The sequence below is a fragment of the Prinia subflava genome, chromosome 9, assembly GCF_021018805.1.
Source record: "Prinia subflava isolate CZ2003 ecotype Zambia chromosome 9, Cam_Psub_1.2, whole genome shotgun sequence".
NCBI classification, from domain to species: Eukaryota; Metazoa; Chordata; class Aves; order Passeriformes; family Cisticolidae; genus Prinia; species Prinia subflava.
The window spans coordinates 26544862-26565801 of record NC_086255.1 but is presented as its reverse complement, the minus strand read 5'-3'; the positions used below and the strand labels follow the sequence as shown (position 1 = coordinate 26565801).

The 20940-nt window shown below is 38.8% G+C and overlaps 1 protein-coding gene and 2 long non-coding RNA genes across 8 annotated transcripts in view; 1 reads left to right on the top strand and 2 right to left on the bottom strand.

Annotated features, from left to right (window-relative positions):
* Window positions 1-20940, top strand: part of LDB3 (LIM domain binding 3) — a 116094-nt gene that overhangs the window by 75685 nt on the left and 19469 nt on the right. For 3 of the 6 annotated variants that reach the window (XM_063406033.1, XM_063406032.1, XM_063406034.1), the window contains 2 exons: window positions 10520-10555; window positions 15311-15472. In XM_063406033.1, the coding sequence (XP_063262103.1) occupies window positions 10520-10555; window positions 15311-15472 (198 nt within the window). Of the gene's footprint in view, window positions 1-10519; window positions 10556-11912; window positions 12111-15310; window positions 15473-17087; window positions 17178-20940 lie in introns of all 6 variants that reach the window. The other 3 variants (XM_063406035.1, XM_063406037.1, XM_063406038.1) reach the window with 2 other exon arrangements.
* On the bottom strand, window positions 1247-10759 carry LOC134554914 (uncharacterized). The gene is made up of 4 exons (XR_010081343.1): window positions 10625-10759; window positions 5799-6009; window positions 4711-4845; window positions 1247-1379 (listed from the first exon to the last, which is right to left on the bottom strand). It is a non-coding gene; the product is annotated as an uncharacterized LOC134554914 (long non-coding RNA).
* LOC134554915 (uncharacterized) lies at window positions 12263-20939 on the bottom strand. The gene is made up of 3 exons (XR_010081344.1): window positions 19945-20939; window positions 15889-15956; window positions 12263-12295 (listed from the first exon to the last, which is right to left on the bottom strand). It is a non-coding gene; the product is annotated as an uncharacterized LOC134554915 (long non-coding RNA).

Here is a 20940-nt window from a genome sequence, read left to right as displayed (position 1 = left end):
ATACTCACTAATTCTGAGGAAGCTATAGGAAAGTACTGCTGAATCCTGGGGTTGGTGGTCCTTGCAGGAAGGCCAGCAGGTTATATATGGGCTCACCTAGGTGTTACAGAACGGAAAATATTTGCATTCCTTTTGCACGTGTATGAGTTCATTTTCACTAACTCCTCAGTTGTGTGAGAGGGAGGGAAAAGCCAAGAGAAACTGCTGGGAGGAAAACATTGGGGTTACTCTGCATTTCTAGCAAAAGCAGCCCTGTAATACCAAGCACAAGTCAAAGAAAAAGAAGTCCTATCAAGTTACTTCTCAGAAATAAACCACTGCAAAACCTTTCACACACGGTCCAAAAAGCATCACCCAGCCTTCACTATGCCGAAAGCTGAGGAGAAAAATCCAAATAAATTGCCGTCGCCCTAGGTGTAAGGCAGAGGAGTGGTAGCCATGGTCCCTAACCCCTTTCTTTCTCCCTCCTTTCTTTCTTCTGTGTCTGTGTGTCTCTCTCTGTCTCTGTCTCTCTTTCCTCATGCCACAGGGAGAGGTTTGAAACGGAACGTAACAGCCCACGCTTTGCCAAATTGCGCAACTGGCATCACGGCCTGTCCGCGCAGCTCCTTAACGTTAAAAGCTAAACGCCCCCGCCGAGGGGACACACGAGAGGGCCACAGTGACACGGTCACTGCTGGCCTCGCTTAGAGCCACTCGTGCAAACTGCTAGGCAGGAGTTTCTGCTGCTAGCCACTCACTGTCACCAAAGGGAAACCATGACACAACCCAGGTCATGTTCTTCATGATAAAGTAGTTGAGCTTTTTTTTCCTTTGTTATCTCGAACTTCAGTATAGAGCAAAACATCACTGTTGTAGTGTCTTGACATTAATTCTGGAAGAAAATGAGAGGGAAGTTATTGACTGTATTTCTTTAGGAGGAAAAAGAATGAGATTTTCACAGAGTTTTACTGATGTAAAGATAATGAAGTAGGAGAAAGAAAGTTGAAAAGGAAAACTGATAGGCCTAGACTTTGCTACATGTATAACACGCTTAGCTTGCATAGTTGAATGATGCTGTTTGAAATAAGATATTAGCAATGTGAAGTTATATTTCAATATATTGTACTGGCAGAAGTCATTTACTGAAACCATTGCTGTAAGTTTTGTGTTGGAAACTTTAATTTATCATTATATAAAAGAGAGATAGCTGGGTTTGCTCAGGTCCTGCAAGGAAATGACATTTTGCTAGAGGTGATTTAGGAGTGAGAAGAATATATCGCACTGCTGGTGCACTGAAGCTTTTAAAAGTATCTTGTAAGTTTTAAGGAATATGTTGCCCATTCTGTATTGCTCTTGCTTCGACTCACATTTTTTCTGTATATAGCAGCATGCTTTATCTGAAATAAAAGGTTTTAAAGCTAAAATAATTATGTGCCTGTTTTACACAGTACTTTTTTCTGTTTTACAACAATAACTGCTTCAACTGATTATTGAAAGAAGGAGAACTTTTCTTTCCCAAATACAAAATTTGGTCCAAAAGCTTTCCATTATTAGCTGTATTTATTATTGACCTCTAAGTTGTCTGAATTGGAATAAACCTGACAAAGCAGTTGAGTTAGGTACCTTTATCTGGTAGCAGTAATTCCAATCAAAGGGATTACAGAGATCTCTGCATGAGATCAGATTGAAATTATTACACTTTTTACTGCTTCCAAATTGGTCTCAGCAGTCCGTACAGAACTAAGTTCATTCAAACTCCCATTTTTTCTGTGTTATAGAAACAAAGAAAAGTTGCTGTTCATGGAGATTTTTGCCTGAATCAGCCCAATACTGAAGTGTTTAAAGGGTTATCATACATATATAAAACAACTAATTCTTCAGTATTACTTGAGAGTACATAAGCACTGATTCCTTTTAAAAAGCATTTCACTTTTCTTAGCTAAATACCAGAGCACTTCAGGACATGCTACTTAATTCACAACATGCATTTATATTTTCCTTAGGGAAACACAAACAGATTCTGATCATACCATCTTATTAATATCTATGATAAATCAACATCACTGCATGAAATAAGAGCAACATTTCAACTTTCCCTGATTGTTGCCAGGAGCAACCTTTGGTGAACCAAAGTGATGGTGATTTTTGTTTATGTATAGGAAATTTTGATAGAATTTAAAACATCAATAGGCAATTAAGAATTTTTCATAAACATAAAATGTACCCAAGTAAAAAAATCGGTCAGTTCTAATTTTCAACCAAATTAGATGTTTTTATGAATAAGTAGTAATACAATCTCTTCATGGTAATAACAATGGTGTATGCTTTATGTTTTATGAATATAATGCAGATAGTACTTGTTTCCAAGAGTCCTAGTGCATGTGTTGGAATAGAAATGTCTAGATGATAGCTCAATGTTTACACCTAATGTTATTTTGAAAGGTATTTTCTAATAATAATTTTATCAGATATGAAATTAATGGATATGTAATTAAGGAATCCCATCCCCTTAGCTCTGCTTCAGTAGTTTTAATGATATAAATTCAGTGTATATAAACCATGCAGTCATATAGGGTAATAGTTCTAATCCTTTTTCTGTCGGATACAAAATGGAACGTAACACTCTCCAAGCTTGTAGAATGTCAATTCTTTATGCAGTTACAAGGGGGGAAAAATAGGAAAAAATCTTGAATATCTGGTAGCTTTTAGAACTTTTGTAATGTTAAAGACCTTTGGTGGAAGTGCCTTCATTAATCCTTACAGCAAGATTTTTACTACAACCTATTTCAACTGCTTGGTCCTGTCCCTTTTAAAAAATCTAAGAAGTGACAGACTTTTTGTATTAAAACTGCCAGTCAAGTATTTCTATGTCATTTCTTTTTTATATTTAGACTAGTAATTCCTCAAGTCTTACTCCTCAAAAATCTTCCTCTATGTTGTCATGGCGATCTTCGAGTCCAGAAAATGAGTGTTACGGATTTTTTTTTGGTGTAACTCTGAAGAGGCCTTTTTTTGCTTCCCGAGGAGGAGACAGACTTTGTAAGGCAGAGAAATTGGCCTGGATTTTTCACTCTACTGCTTATCATTGCTAGTGACAGTAATAAACTTGGGCCTGATAAAAAAGCATTAAAGCTTTGAAGAAAGAGTAGCTTTGTTCTTGCGAAAGGGCAAAGCTGGCCTATTATATTTTAGTATGTTCAGGCTTATCTCACTGTATGTGGCTCCTGAGGGACCAACCCCATCTTGCAGTGTTTCCTGAGTACTTGCACAAGTCTGCTGTCTCACACAGGAAAATCAGTCACAATTAATGGCAGTGAGGCTTAAAATAGGTTCCTGATTGAGGACTCGATGAGTCATGTAATTCTCTAAACCAGGGCTGATGACAAGCAGGTGTCTGTCCCATGCTGAATGTGTCTCGGCCTGTGACTGCTCTGCTGAGCAGAGGACAATGGTTGGTGACAGTACTGTCTGCTAAATAACCTCCATGCCAAAAAAAGAGTAAAACACAGGATGTGGATAGTCATATGCACCCCCTGCCCTTCCCAATATTGCCAGTAAGGCATAGTGTTATAAGCATTTAATGAAGACTCAGCAAAGCTGATGCCAGTAGGAAATCAAACCCAAAAGGCCTTCCAGGTAAATCTGCTTGTCTGGTTATGGCACAGGGACGTGCTTCTTTTCTGCTGTGGTACAAGGCTGTTTGACCCAAACTAACCTGTCCTGCACCCTGCTGCCCTGCCCTCTGCTCAGACAGCCCTGGGCTCTGCCGTGCTGGGCGTGCAGCAGAGGCACTGACTGCATGCAGCGTGTGCTGGCGGGACGCGGCTGCAGCGCGGCTTTAGGGGAGCGCGGGACAACCTGGCCTCTCTGCCCTTCATGCATGACAAATCCACAAGGGAGAAAGGTCCTGTGGCTCCTTCCCTGTGCCTCCTTCCCTGCCTCCTCTCCCCATGCCTGCCTGCACAGGAAGGACTGTGTTTTTGCTAGGTAATACAGAGGTCACTTCATTGCAGTCTCTCTCTCATTATCACAGCTGGGAGGAGTGTATCTTCCACAGCAAGGAAGAAGTATTTTTGAATAGTTTGAAAAGTCCAACTCTTGCACCATTACAGAGATTTCTGAAGCCTCCTCAGGGGCAGAAGTGACACCAATTTTTCACTCCAGTTCCCACAGGAGCTAAGTTGATCTTGTAGCTTCTTTAGCTGTGTCTACCATGAGCTTCAGTGACTGGGATTACCATTATATGTGTCAGAAACTTACATGGATCCTTGCACAAATTCGAGTTTGCAAAGTTAAAAAGCCAGAATTTTGGTATGTTGTATGGTATTAGCAGATAATTACTTTCTTTAACCAGTTTGCCTTTAGTCGACAGTTTTCTGCAGGATACATGAAAATTAATTGATTAAAACTTGCTCTCAAGCACGATAACATCCTTCTTCTATGGCTGCTAATCAAAGCCATCTGACACCACCAAGACAATCTAAGGCATCTTGATTTCCTTCTTTGTTGGCCAGAATTTGCAATGATTAACATTGCTGACCTGCCCAATTGCCAATAAACCTCCTATCTGCTGCTCAGATTTCCAGAACTGCTACTTTTGAAAGACTTGCCCTGTCTTTCACAACAGCCTGAGAAATAAAGCAGACTTCTCTAGGTAGATTTCCCACATAAGGAACATAATAAAAAATAATAAGCACATCCATTTTATATCTTCTAATTTCCACTTACCTTTTAACACTGAAGAGTGACAAAAGCATAGAAACAGTGAAATAACTCAATTGTCTCCATGGAATCCTGAGTGAAATCAGAAGAGAAAATGGATCAAATAGAAAGTATTTCTTCCTAAAAATACTCCTGGAAGTTCTGTGTAAAAAAAAGAAAATATTTAGACATCATAAATCCCTTGTTCCCAAGTCAGTTCCCTGTAGAATAAATTGGTCAAAGATAGTGTAAGGTACAGTGTATCCACTTGAATGTACCCACTTAAAGTCAAACCAGTGAAGCCTCCAATTGCAATTAGAAAATACCACGAAACTCTTCTCGAAACAGTTCATAGAGAAAGCAATGCATAAGCTAACAGAGCCTGTTAAAGCTGAAATTGAAGTTTGGGTGTGGGTGTACTGACCTATATGTAGCATCTTATCTTTACCACCTCAGTCTCCTGCACGTTCCTGTCCACCATGTAACTTCTGCATGATCAGAAATGAACATTACGTTTCATTTCTACTGTGCAACCTTTAACAGTTTCACGTGCATCCTTCAGCTGATGCAGGTGGCTAACCAAGACACCAGTGCTGCCTTTCTCTCTGACTCCTCAGTCCAAGAAGGGAAGAGCAGTTCTAGCATGCAGTGTAGCTCAGAGGCACTCAGCTGGGGTCTGTGGATCATCAGCCTGGCTCACAGCTCTGCTTAGGGTGAGCTGGAGCACAGCACCGGCACTGCTTCCTTTTATTCTGCTTCTAAATTGCATTAATGTCAGGAAAATTACCCTAAATACTAATAACTTCCTAATAGTTCATTTCCATGTAAGCATTTGTTGTAGCTGACCCAGAATGTTATGTGATTACAAATGAGAGAGAGGGAGAGTAAAAAAATCCTTAAGAGAGCTTATGCAATAAAATTTAATCCACGTTCTGAAAGAATGGCAACAGTTCTAATTCATACCACTTAGTTATTAGATTCAGGAACTGAACAACACATCTGGATTTCAGGGCAGCTTCAAACTTAGCTAAATGTAGAGGAAGTATGAGTTTTCTTATCATCAATGTGCCCAAATTAAAAAGTAGGTTCAAAAAATTACCCCCTGAAAGTCAAACCTCCGAGTTCTTGTTCTTCCCTCAGCTTCCCTGGAGAAAAGTGAAGTCATGATGAGAAAGAACACTTCAGTGAGAGAGGAATCATTTCCTGGCGTACAAAACCCAAACTTGTTGTGCATTGGTTTTGTCTGTGGTGGTCATGAACATGGACTGAGAGTTTGGATCCTGTGCTCAGGTGCCTGGTGACAGATCCTTGCCCTTTACAGTGGGGCTACAGAAAGGGAAACATTCAATTAAATAGAATTGCACACTTAAGGCCAAGATAGGGAATAATCATCTGAATTAAATCCCAGCTCCAGTTGCTACATACGCTCAGAATTTTGCAGTCTCTCTTCTTATTAAAGTGCATATTTACCAATAAAAAAATTAAAGTGTTTATCTATTTACCAATAAGATAAAATATAAAATTGGAGTTCATATGCCAAATATCACAATGTAAACCTTGGGCAGGAGTTACCTTACCTTTCCCCAGCACTGATGCTGCTGTATGTCCAGCTGCATTTATTCTGTGACTGTGAAGTTTAACAGCAACCCTGTAGATGCCACTAAAATGCATTTATAGGTGGGAATGGCTTGGATTTTAGTGAGCTGCTTTGATGGAGTTCCATACTAAGTGTTGAGAATGAGCTGCTGGTTGTTTTCCACTGAATCTATGATAATGCTCTTCCTATTCCATGGCACTACCTGCACAAACCTGGATACTCCTAGGAGAAAAGTATTTCCCTGTTTTGGAAAGCAGACATAGTAGGATATATTGCAATTGTTTTGGCGTGGGCTGCTCACATTCTTAACTACAGTGGCTGAAAAAGAGAGACTAGCTCTTCCACCCCTTTTTGTCATCCCAAGCTGAAGTGTTAACTAAACCAGCATGATGGTCATCTTCTGTCCTCTTCAGTTAACTGCCTGTCATTTCTTTGTTTGTCTTCTGGTGTCTGTGTTAAAATAACAGAAATATAGCATGGGGGGAGAAAAGGGCAAGCAACCTCTACAGTCATCTGACATGGAAAAATTCCCAGCTGCAAATACAGAAAGGTAGAAATAGCCTCACTGGATCAGAACAGCAGTGAATCTAGCTCCGTGTCCAGTTTCCAACAGTGCCAGTGTCTCGTGCCTTCAAGACAAAAAATGTTTGGAAGGCAATTGCAGAATAGCATTCCACAACTTTATTCCCAGACACCCTGTAAGAATTCCTTTAAAATTACTTTGTTAGTTCTACTTCTTAAAAGGAAATTTTTTTTGTAGGGAAATATGCTTATATAAGTATATGTAAGTCTGATTACTCCTGCAAATCCACACTTTACTACTAGAAAACCAGAATTTTTAATTTCAATAAATACAGACCTTAATAATCTCTAGGTCTAGTTCCCCTTTGATAAAAGACTATTGTATATCTGTCAGACTTGGTAGAAGACTATTGGATTCTCAATACAGTAAAATACTGATAAACTGAACAGATATATTTATTTTAAAAGTCTATAATACCTCATTAAAGAGAGTGAACTGATATTTTAAATACTCAGCTGGGGTTTGGGAGAGTTAATTTCAATTCTTTGCACTGCTGTGGACTTTCTTCTAGACCATGAACAAATCTATTAAGTTTTAGTCTCTCATTTGTATAATTAGAAAAATACTCTTGCTCCACAAGAGTCTAGAGAAAAAACTCAATTAAAATGTTCACTTTTTGCTTCAGTACTGGAAGAGGACCATGTGGTCCCTTGGGACACCTCATGTTTCTTATGGTCTTCATTACACATCATGTGTTTCTGTCTCCACATTTTAGTGGAATAGAGCAGAGCTTTTCAAGAGTCAGTCTGGATCTCTTTTCATCTAAATAGGAAGATAGATGGAAGGTGCACCACCTCCACATTTCAGCTTGCCTGCTACATGTACATGTTTGGGAATCTTTTGCATTTGGTTCCCAAAAATAAAGTAGAATGGGAAAGCATTCCAATGTCCAGTACATACAGTTCAGATTTAACATACTCATTTATTGAAAACTCTCTGAAGATTCTCCAGGCTATTTTAGGGTCCAAGAGCACACACAAGCTTGGCTTGCAAATGAATTTTGCCTTCTGTTACTCAAACTATTGTAACTCTTGTTGATGTGTGGGAGGAAAATACTCTATTTCTAGAATTTCACTCTGCCTTTAGCACCATATCATGTAGCATATTTTATGAGAAGAAAACATCTCATAATTTCCACTCTATAATATACTGTGTAATTGGGAAGACAGTATATTGCATAAATAAGTCTTGTTTGAAATGCAGGTCCAACATTTAATGAAATCTGTGGGAGTTGCACTGTTCTCTCTGAACAGTCATTGGCTGAGGCCCTTCTATCAAAAGCCATTTCAGTGGGGACTAGAAACAACTGCAGACAAAAAAAAATCCCCCACAGTAATTTTAAATCTCTCCCAGATAGCTCAAAACTATTATCCACTACTGTCAGTTATTGCAGCAGCCTGTGTAGACAGAGATACAAACAGCTCATAATGTTCTGAGCCAAATTCTTTCATGTTGTGAAGGTATTGACTTTACTGAGCCTGCCCGAGGGATGTATTTGGCTCAAAAGTAAAGTTATTTCTGCATTTAGTTAGCAAAAAATGTTTTGATTGTAAAGGCCAGAAATCCAATACTCAGTTCCTTAAAATGCAAGTATTGCCAGTCAGAGGCACATCTGATCTTGAGTTTTTCTTCTTGGTAGCCAAATGGGAATTACTCCTATTGACTGGGAGAGAAATAGCTCCTGGAAGCAGAACCATGAAGAAGTGTTATGTGCCTTTGAACCCATTTTTCCTTTTACTCTCTGCCTTTAGCTTTGTTTTATTCTGTGGAAGTATTTTTACTATACTTCTCTCTCTCTTTTTAACATTCAAACTCCTCTGCTATTGTCACTCAGCATTATCCAACATTGTACACTTGGGGAAAAATTTTGCTTTTGTGAAACCCTGACCTCAACATGACCTTGAGTCAAGTGACTTTCTTTTTTTCCTTATTCAGTGTAGCCACAGCTATTGGAGCAGAAAAGTTAGGATCAGATTAATTTAACAGCAGAGGTTTAGCACTGCTTCAGCCTGACCCCAACTGCCTGCCTTTTGGAATTGGCTGTAATTCCTCATAGAGCATTTGGCAACACTGGAGATAAATAATGCTGTGTTTTGTTTCCAGACCCCACTGTGCTCTTTAACATTGTTGCATGATTATGGCTGTTGGTAAATTAACACTTCCCAGGCTGCACAGTCTCTAATCCATCCTCCTGCACGTTGTTTCATAGCTGGCGTTGCAGTGAACTCACAGCTTGGTTACCATAAAGAGTGTTTGGTTTCTCATTGCTTCAGAGTGGTGAACCATCGACCTCACTGGGGGATTTCTGTTCAAGGCAGGCTCTTCTGACCACAGGAACATCTTATTTAGACACACACATCTCAAGGGTATTTCAGGTCGACTTCTGGGTTTCAAAATCTGGCTTCAGTTCATATATTTCAGGGCTACATTTGAGTTAGAGTTTGTTAAAATCCGTAGAGAACGCCTATGCCCAAGCCTTTGCTGATCTTAACTGGATTGGTTAAGGAAAGAATATGTGACTGTACATATATATGTAATTGTATAAGTACATAAACACAATACTGATAATAATGCAGAAAATGTTAAGAATAGCCTTGCAAACATAATGTAAGTTAATGATTGCAGCCCAGCAAATCCATATAAAGAAGTGCATGTATTCCTTTTTTGTTTTCAAAGGATGCTTCTGAAGGAAGGTTCAGTTGCATAAATGAGGACATTTGCTTTGTGGTTTTTACGCCCCACTTAAAAGAAGTGTTCTCATTTGGCATATTTCAGCTTTAAACCTGTTGAAATTTCAGTACAATTCCTTAAATAGGAAGGGATTCAATCACCCATTAAATTGCTAAATAGTGAGACCATCTCAATTACTTAACTAACTGGTTTTCAAATATAGGTGTTTGAGGCTAATGGATTCTATTCTTCATGAAAATACTTGTCTTAACTTCTTACAGATAAACAATTGCTTGCATTTAAACTGATCAGTTGTTTTTTAAGTGTGTATATGTGTTTACAGAATAACAGCCCAGTTCTCTATCAGTGAAACTGAGGCTGACTTAATCCTCACCTCAATGAAGGAATGATTTCCAGTTGAAGGAATTGTTTCTAATCCAATTTAGGTTGAGAAAACTAGTATTTGGATAGGGCAGGGAATTTTTAAGTGATGCCAGGCATAAGAAATCCTTTTTGTGTAAGTCTTTGTTAACCATTTAACTGCTTATCACTTCAAAATCTCAGGTCCATGAGAACTACCCAGCTGATCATTTTTACTGCTTGGATTTGCATCTCAGTATATTCTGCTGGAATATTATTGAATTTTTTTTTAAAGAAAACTTACTAAAGTCAAAAGTATTCCTGAAATTGTATACGCAGATACAGTGTCTCATTTGTAACTGTTCATTTTCCTGTTACTCTATTATTGGAGCAAAGTTGTTTGCAACTGATAAGAAGCCTGCAGCAAACTTGTATATCTGGTGGTTTCACCTGGAAAGCTGAAGAGGCTTCTCACTGCTATATTTATGAGCAACCACTCTAGGATGCTTTTTGCAACCAAACATTTCTCCCCAGCCCCTGTTCTTTTTCCCTGGTTGTTTGGGGTGGGGTTTTTTGCCATCGCTGGCAATTGCATTTATTTCATGCTGTATCCCCTCCTTTCACAGAGACAAGGAAAACGTTGCAGCAGCATCAGAAAACAGGTAATGTTTGCTGTGTTTGATTTACTTCCTGTTAAGAGTGTATCTCCCCTTTCTCCATGTTGTTCTTACCTCAAAGACATGAAATTTGTATACTGCTTGAGCAGATGATGAAAAGTAGAGGCTTCAGCTCAGTGGGTTCATTAGGCATTTCTTTCTCATGCACTGTGATGTGGAACAGGTGGGGATCGAGTTTCTCAGAACTTCTAAACCTGAAAAATAAGAAGTTTTAAATCAAATAGTCTTGAAATGGAGTACTGTCAGTTTGTGATGGAGTTTTAAGAACAATTCCCATTTTAAACTTTGTCTAGACTGTTCAAGACATTTTTAAAATCTGAAGATTGTCTTTTTAAGAACATTTATATGTCAGATATTGATTGATACTCAATGGGTTATGAGGTTCGAAACAGTCCCTCTGTAAGTTCTTTCAAGTCAAATTGTTTTCTCCCAAAGGATCTCAGAACCTTTTGCAGTTAAGCATAGAGATGTGTTAATTTTCTATTAGTTCATTTATTAAACCTCCAGGTACTGATACACAGGTATTTCTTGAGTGAATCTGACCAGTTGTTTCATGGAGCAAAAAAAAGCCTCGTACTGTTTAGTCATGAAAAGAATTCTATGCTACTGCTTTAATCTTTGCTGTTGATTCCTGCCTCAGTGATATGCAACCACTTTATATTTGGGGGTTTTTTTAAGACTGCTTATGTTTGAAAAAAGGTTGCATGGAGTTAATATCTGAGTGCAAGCATTATTTGTTAATAATAACACAAACAATGGCAACTGGAACTTGAACAGTTGGGAAAATTGATTTTTATTTTTAAATGAATGATAAAAAGAAGAAGGAAATAAACCCCTTGATTCCTGAATTTGATTAAATTGTAAAGAGCAAGGAACACAGGTTAGAATTTCACCAGCAGTTTCATTTGTGTAAAACCATCTATAGGACTATGCAGCTGCTTCACTGAAATCACCTTTTCTTTTAACTACTACTTTATTTTGCCAGGAACAGTTTCTGATATATGACTGGTGTTATTGTCCTCCTATGTTGCCTTAATCTTGTGTAATCTGTCATACCACAGCCTTTCTCCACCTCCATTACCATCACAGCTCTGCTTATTTTGATATTCATAGCAATGTGATTTCCAGATTTAACACAAGGTACCTTTTTTAATTTGTGAAGCCTTTCCTGGTCTTAAGCAGTAATTAACGAATGAATATCAAGATTAGTCATTATTTTATCTGCACTGTCATTGTGATCTCCAGCTGTGTCTGTGGCTGGAATTGTGTCTCCTCCTCCAAGCCCTGCTGTTACCCAGGCAGTGCCTCATTTACGAACGCCCTTGTGATCTCTGTCACCCAGGCCTGCAGGTGCCGCTCACGCGCCCCAGTATGTGACCTCGAGTATTTGGCACCCTCCTAAGTCACCCACCAGGGATGCCAGCACTGCCAATGCTCAGCCAGTGGCCTCCAAGGGCTCTGTGAGGCTTGGAGCGGGTACAAGCCAGGGGGAGGCCGCTTTTGGCCAGAAAGCCCCTCGTGCCTCATCCGGTAACCAAAGGTACCCTGTGCCGTGTAACTGCGTAACTGACCCGGTTTGGAGCTTTGCCATGGTTTGGGAATAACCTCTAACGCGCCAGCTGGGCGTGCCCATTGCCTCAGGGCCACGCGCTCAAGCTCTTCCAGTTCCAGCAGCTCCTGGTTCCTGTGGGTGTCACATTCTCAGTGGCTCTCCTGGGATCACACCTGCAATACAGAGACAAGTCATTAAGCATCTCCAGCAGGGAAACAGCAGCTGGTATTTCTGTATTTTCAGAGGATTCCACAAACATTCCCATATTCAAATAGAAAATCCTTCCACATTACAGCCTTCTCTAAATACTCTCTCCAGCACTTTTTTCCTACAAGTGATACAATAACAGATTTTTTTTCATGTCCATTTTAGTGTTTGCTCTCTATATTTTTGATTCTTTGCAAGCGATCTGTTGGAGGACTAGAGACACAAAAACCTTCATGCACTCCATAAAGGAGACTAAGTGCTGTTTGAATCATCCACTCCTTGTTATTTGCATAGAAAGTCTCAGAACTTAGGACTTCACCAAGAGAAAAAAGTATAATCTACACTTATATTTGAAATGTTAGAGTGCATTTGTTGCTGTGTTCTCATTATGGTTGTTAACCATTATTATCCTCTTAACCTCTACTGATCTGTGTTCTTTTTCATGAGTGAAAATCAGCTGAGGAGAGATGTGTGTTTGTTTTCATCCACCTAACTTACTTTTATGTTTGTTACCGTAAATATGAAGATGTTTGATTTTTTTCAATTTCCTTTAAAATACAAAGTACTGTAAAGATTGAAAGCCTACAAAATTATTGTATTTAAAAACCAACCAACCAACCAAAACCCCCTCTGTAACGTCATAATGAAGCTGTTGCTTAGATGATCTCTTTTATAAAGTTGCACTCATATTTATCAATACTTACAAAGTTGCATTCATATTTATCAATACTTAAAAATCTTCTGCACTTGAAGAACTAAAATGAAAAATCAGACTAAAAAGGATAAGGGAAAAACCCAGCTTGGTTATTGTGTTTGAGAATATAAATACAATTATGTAAAATTTATAGGTACTAAATTAAAACCAGTCAAGTTAGTCTTGAGCTCTTTCTATAAAACTGTTTGGAGAATGTTACCAACTGCATATAACTTATGTAATCAAACCACTCTGATTTTTATGGTTATATCTACTTCACTTATATTTAATCTAATTCCTTGTTCCGATAATTAATATTCTACCGTGAAGGAAGGTAAGCAAGCCTCTAACATTTTAATCACATAAAAAGAAATATTACAAACACTATGCAAGATAAAATTTGTTCATGTTTCTTTACTTTAAAAGGTGTTCCAAAATATTTGCATTTATTTTATTTATATGGGTTCATTCTGTTCAAATCTGTCTCCGCACAGGTCCGTGTCCACACAAATGGATTGGGCTTTTTTACTTTCTTTTCAATATTTATCACTGAATATGCATTTTGATTATTTTGAAGATTGTTAAGATTAAGTTACAATTAATTAAGTTCACCATTCTCTTCAAGCTGTGAAGCCTTGAATCTTTTTGAAGTCTGTAGCAAATTCCCTTTCACATCAGTGCAAATAGACAAAACAGGTGAAATTCTAGTTTGTGTTTGTTTTTAACCCATACATTAAGTTCCATTTTTATGTGCAGCATAGTTTCAATCCTTTCCCATTTGCCAAATCAAAGATATCTAAGTATGTAATATGGAAACTGTGGCTTCACAGCTTTTAGAGGTGTAATTGTGGTACCCACTGTGGCACAGGGAAAATGTCACAGTGCTGAAATTCAGTAGCAGATTATCTGTGACGGATAATACCCAGCTACTCTGCTACACAGGCTGTGAAATTGATAGTCAAGTGCAAGAATTCACATCCTGAAATGCATCAGCATGGAAGAAGTCATCTGGCTCTCAAATGCGTATTAGGATGGAAGGACTTCTGCAAAACTGTTGCAAAACTTGGTGTAAGGATTTGACAGCCAAAATTGCAAACTGGATGATTATTTTCAGGAATTTACTTATTATGTGCATAATTGTAGGTGAATCTCCATAAGGGAAAAAATACTGATTTCCTTTTGTTGTGGGCTGCATTCAGCTTTCAGGTTTGTGGCTATAACAACCAGCTTCTTTTTCAGCTAATCAAACAAAATATTCAGCTGAACTAAGACACCATCATGTGGACTATTGAACTCTAGAAGAGGTGAAGGACAGGGGAAAGGGGACAGTCCCTTGGAAAACAAGGGGTATCACAAATTCAGAAGTACCAAGCACTCGTTCCAGGTCCTGAGGAATAAAACGTATCAAATCAGTAACTCTGTGAGTCAAAAGAAAATGAGATAATTTGCACAATGAATGGTAAATCTGCTAAGGAATAAAAGCTGAGAGAGAGAGAGTGCTGGAGGGCTAAGGTTTGCTGAAGAAACAGCTGGGGAACTGTGAGGTTTCTTTTGTTATTTGATACTTGCTGTGCTCAGGAAGGAACATTTGGGGCATTTGTACCTTGAGCAAGAAAATCACTGAATTCCGTCACCCTGATAGGAGTAATTTGTAAGAGCACAGAGATGTGACAATACATTTAGAGCATAGATCTACAGAAGCAGACGTATATCAATTCTGTTTCTAGGGCACTGCTCTTGGACAAGACAACTATGTACAATGATACCCTGATTCAAAAAAACCCAAAACCCTGCTAACTCTGCTCTGTTTGTCTGTAAGAGATGAGTAAATCTCAAATCTGAGGGAGGTGATGGAAGACATTAGCAGTACAACAGGTTGCTTAAATGGTCACGGGATACAAGACTAGATTATTATCATTCATTTTGATATATTTGATGGAATTTATATGAGCTCACAAGACTGTGACAGGCTCTTCACAGCCATTTCAGTCCTGAATGCCTCATTTCCTACCACTGGCATCAGTGGGAGCAGGCCTGAAGTGCTGTTTAACACCTGGGGTAAATTTCAGTCAAGCAGGACCAGCACTGCATTGCAGTCTGAACTGCACAATGGAAAAGACTCAACAAATGTCTTTTTTTTCTTTGCATAATTGTGCTTTTCCCTCAGTAACCCAGCGTGCTACTATGTTTGCAGCCTCAGGTTCAAACATAGTAGGTTCTATGCTCTCCCTGTAAATGTGCGCCTTCTGAAGATGCTTCTTGTTTTATTTAATTGAACTCTAATCAGTACCCCTGTTGAGCATGCCCCGGTGGCTCCCAGTTCTGCTGCTCCTGCACCACACGCTTCAGCACCTCAGCCTGCTGCCGCTGCTCCAAGCACCGCCAGCGCGATGACAGCACCCGCCAGCTCCTCAGTAGGGCAAGAGCCTTTCTCCTCCTCCTTCCAAAGGTAACGCTCCCTTGCTTTGACCCCCTGCCTTTGCAAATGCTGCATACACATTCTCAGCTGAAGAATGTTGTATGAAAAGCTGCAACCTGGTTTAGATGCTTTTATAGATTTTGGGGAGGTTGGGGGTTTTTTGTTGTGGGGGTTTTTTGGGGGTTTTGTTTGGGTTTGGTTTTGTTTGTTGGGTTTTTTTTTGTGGTATGTTGTTCATATTTGCATAGAATTTGCAAAATAAAACCTCCCTAAAAATAACTTCATTTTCAGAAACTAAGTCTGGACTTAAAATTGGAAATGCTTTTACACCACTTATAATGAAACCAAAACAACTCCTCATAATAGTTGCAGTGAATGAAGATTCTTTTAATAGTGTTTCTGGAGTAGGACAAGAAATAGGAAATCAGAAGCTGTCATTTACTCACATGGTTGAGCTTCCTGTGTCACAGCAGAGATCAGTAAAACACGGTGGACACTTGATGATTGACTTGCTCTGTAAGCCAAATCAATGAATTTCTGTTAGATTTATCTAATCTTTTTTTCCTAATAAGAGTTAGCCTTTGAGCTGAAGTAAGTTTCAAGGAGATGCATTCCTAACACTTCTAGCACAGTGGGAGTTACAGCTGTATCTTAAAACCTGTCATACAGCTTGTGAGGAAATGTGTGGTATTTATACAGCTGTCACATTACAGCAATTTTGGGGATAGTGAGTTCTTTTGATACATAATATTCTTTTATCTTTGGGTTTTGCTACATGAATATTCTGAAAAGATGTCTATTTTGCTTTTGAAATGCTTTTAAAATACAACAAAAAACACACTTCCACTAATATAAACCACTTGAATTGATACCTCAGAGGTGTCATATTTTTGGTATGTATAAATGGAATTGGAAATGTTCTCTTGGCTCTACTTCTTGATTAATATTTGCCAGTTGACCTGCATTATGTATATGTACCACCTGATTAGTTTCTCACTTACCTAGCCATGACCTACCAGAATGCATTGATTTTATTCCAGTGCCTGAAAATCCATCAATCAGAGAGCAAAGGAGATTTGAATAAGGTTTTATGCTCTAATTCAGAACTGGCCTGAGAGGCACTTCCACATAAAATAATGATAACATTGAAGTAACTTTTATCCCTCAGTTGAAACTGCAGCATGAAGAAAATGTATTATCTAGTATTTGCTTCAAATAAAAAAATAGTCTCTACTAAACTAATAATTCCAATTACTTCTGATTTCAATAGGACAATCTTCTGTATGGGACTGCTTACATAGTAAATTTTTAATCTTGTATTTAGACTCAAACATCTTCAGATCTCTCAGATAAAAGCATGTGTCATTGACAAAAGTCCTGTCCTGCAATATTGTCTTTCTTAGTTACTGATAGAGTCTGGTTTAAATTTTTTCCATAATGTGTGCATCTTGCCTTGTGTTCTGTAGGAATGTGCTTGGTTGTGCTATTCTGTAAGTCTGCACACGTGTGCTACAGAAAGCCTGTTCCTGTACCCATGCAGCAGCCTGGGTATCTGAATCCTGTCAGAGCTCGGTTCTGATGCCATGATCTGTGTTCCTGTTCAATCATTGTGTTCATGCTTTCATGCCTTATGTGTCTTCTGCAGAGTTCTTGCAGCCCCCAGCTCTCTTTCGCAGCCCAAGAACGTGTCATTAGCAGCTTCCACCATTTCATCTGCTATCTCATCTCAGTCTAGGTATTTCTGTAAAGCTCTCTTCTTTTAACCTGATTTGTTTTGGTTTTGTGTAATGCTCTCTGATATGAGGTTTTCAGTCTCTGAAGGGATTGACTTGGCAGAGGAAAAGCTCGATGTCTTTAAAGGGACAGCCCCTTCCTTATCTTCCACAACCCAGCTAGGAAACAGCCACATTTTAGATGTAGGATATGTGACCACAAGGTCCTCTTGGAACAGAGGTGTTTCACTGGGTTGGTTTGTGCTGCTTTTGCCATCCTGAAATGAAAATATTTGTCTAGAGACACTGGGTGAGAATCATGGACCCTTTTTTTCCTTGGTGAAAACGCAGGATGACAGGAATCTTTCATCACTAGAAAGAGAGAATGCTGCTGTACTGCCTCACTCCCCAGCCTTTTCACTGCTTTCATAACACTTTGACAACTAACAGAGGAAAAAGCAGTAGATTTTAAGACTCATTTGAACACAGTCTTCAGAAATAGTGAAAACCGAAATCAGCAATACACTTGAGATTGTAATTACCCATGTGTGTCTTACCTTTATGTAAAAAATAGTTAGGAATCACCCAAAGGTGATGTTTGAAATGGAAAAAGGGCACAGGTTTGAAGGCTTCACACCAAGAAGTGTAATGGCCTTTCTCAAGAGAATCACAGAACAGTTAAGTGCTTGGCACAGGTAGTAATTCATAGCAGTTTGGTTGGCTTTACACCACTGAAACCAATGCAGAAACAGCACTGAAACAAACAGAAACAGCAACAGAACAAAACATCGGAAGAGTTTTCAGCTTTAGGATGTGAACGTGTCTGTTTACAGCCATGGGAATTACACAGGGGAAGCAATCCCAGCATGGAGCTGATAGAATATAAGAAATAAAATTAACTGCTGATGAGTGGAAGTACACCACTTGTAACTTTAGTTTCAGGAAGCCCCTTGTACTCATGTAAGGTTCCTTGCTTTCTTAGCAATAATAACTGCATATTTGAGTTTGATGAAACACTGGCATGCAAAACATATTATTTCTCCTGAGCTACAGAAAAGACTCAGTTTTAGGGTTTCTCACAGCTGAAGATTGAAATATCTCCATCAATCGGAAAATGAAATTAAATGGAAGCTTTGGAGATTACTCAGGCCAGACAGAGCACATCTATTCATGTTTCACCTTAGAACCCATCTAAATCTTTCTTAAGAACTTGTTTTCATTCCTGCCATGGAAATCATGGGATCATAGAATGGATTGAACATGGATTGGGAGGGATCTTAAAGATTATCTAGATCCATGGGCAGGGACAAGTTAAGCAACAATTATGCATAATTTACACATAAACAGCTAATAAATTAGTATAAAGCTAACCAGTACTTGCTGACACTACTTGCATGTCTTTTTGGAGCTAATGTAATACTATTTTTTGATTGAGATCTTTTTCATTTCCCTTAAATTTCATATCCTTTTAGAGGAGATGAGAAGCAGTGTGAGGCCCTGAAACCATATGAATTCATTTGTAGTTATGTACCAATATGGACTTATTAGTGTGAAACAAAATTTTAATGAGGATAAAAAGATGACATTGAGATATTGAGACATTTGAATTGAAAGTAAATTAGTAAATTGGCATGGACCACTGCTGCTTTTCCTGCCCCATTCAACAGAAGTGACTTGTCTGGGGAGGCTGTGTCTCCTCTTGAAGGTTTTAAGACAACACTGTCTAAAACACGGAGCAACCTGGTCTGACCTCAGTGCTGGCCTTGCTTTCAGCAGGTTAGATCAGATTCTTCTGAGGCCTCAAAGATCCTGTGAATCTATAAATACAGCTGTCCATTTCAAAAAGAAATGTTTTCATCACACTCCTAAAACCTCTTGCTGGCGCCTGGCAATTATTTTGGTCCCATATTAAAGATCTGCAGCGTACCAACTTTACAGACTGCTGCTTTGTCAATGGATGTCACAAGTGTGATGCTGTCCTCTGCTTCCCTGTCACCAACAGGCAGATGTTACTGTCTTGGCTTGTGCAAGTCTTGGGACAACAGGGCAAATCAGAGACTTGTGGGACCTGTAAAAATGTGGTTCCCTGATAATCAAGTACAAGAAGCAAACTCTGGTTGGTTGGTTGGTTTTGGATGGCTGTCTTGCAGCTGGAACGGGTTCTTTATCTTGGTGCATTTCTTCCATGTTTGTTGTAAGAAATGTTGTGTATTATAGCTAGTGTATTCAAATGTAAGGGACTAAAAGTGGCTTCTAAATTGATTTATAACTCAAATTTTTGAGCATCAGGTAGTTTTCATTTAGGAGTCAAGCAATCCTTTAGCATGCCAAAATACAGACTTAAAAATCCAGTTTCAGCATAACATACACCAGAGGAGTATCGAGCATTTAATATAATTTTATTTCAAAATAAAATATGGATGACCTTAATTACAACACTGTTTTACAGGATGGGGATATTCTCAGGTAGATGAGACTGAGATTTTATCACCATTATTCCAGTGTTTAGGGTTTTTTTCCCTTTTAGATGCTTTAAAAAAGATCCACCAAGAAAATGCAGGAGGATTTCTTGATGAATATCCTTAATTATTTAAATCTGATTTTAAACTTTTGTAGATCCAGTTCTATAGTGACTTAGCTTTTGTGAGCATATGCATAACACTTAACATGAGTAAAATCTTTGTCATGTTCCTGCAGAGGAGTGTTTGAAGTAAATCACTAATCTTTAACAGATTGTGTTACTCTTACATCTGCAGTGAAATTTGACTTACTGTTACCTGTTCCACTTACAATCTTACTTAAAAGAAGCAAGCCCAGCAGGAGAGTTCTGGATAAGCTTGAAGCTCTTTAGGGGTGGGTTATTCCATCCAGAGGGTTAAAGCAGAGCACCCCATGCAAAAGCACTCTGGGAATACAAAACCAGGAGAAATAATGGAAAGAGGTACAATTATGGTTCTAAAAGTCAAGAATAGCTTCTGATCTGGAGATTATAATCCACGCGCTGTGTCTGTGGTAAAGGGAAGAAAAACTCCTCTCCAGAAGTTAGGAAAATACCTGGCATAAGGCAGGCTCCTGGTGATTCTGGGAACTGAGCTGTGTCCCTGTGGGGTGGGATTGATGCCATGAGCCCTGCACTGCCCTGCAGACAGCAGTCTGTTCATTCTGAATCCTCTTTCTCAGATCACACATTGTGCAGGCTTTCAAGCACTTCCTGCATTTGCATAAATGACTCATTTATGTTCTGAAATACACAGTTTCCCCAAGAAAAAAAATCTACCTGTTTACCTAAGACTGTAGCAGTAGAAAGGTTCTGCAAAGCAAAAGTTGAACGTGGTGGGTTGATGTTTTTGCTTCAACTCCACCGGCCTGTCCTTTCCATGGAGTTGTCTGAGCTGCCTCATAAGCTGAGGCACTTCCCTCACCTTTGGCCTTTGGTTCATTCAATGTTTGCTTTTCAGATTTGATGCAATGTAAACTTATGACACTGAGAAAAATCCCTCATGTTTATTTTCTTGTTCTAGTAAAAAATAGTTAGAGTTCCACAATCAAGTGACAAAATCAGATGACTGTGACTTCGGGAACAATATACTCAGCTCACTGACTTACCTTACTGCTCTTCATGTTTCACTGTGATTTCTAGCTTAAATAAGAAAACAAAATGTAATGTAAGACTCATATGATTAAAAATATGCACATGTTGTTTACTTTAGCATTTAAGAGCACTTCTTGTAGGAAATTCATGGTAGGGCAAGCTATCCCAACTGTTCATGTATAATTTTTTTCAAA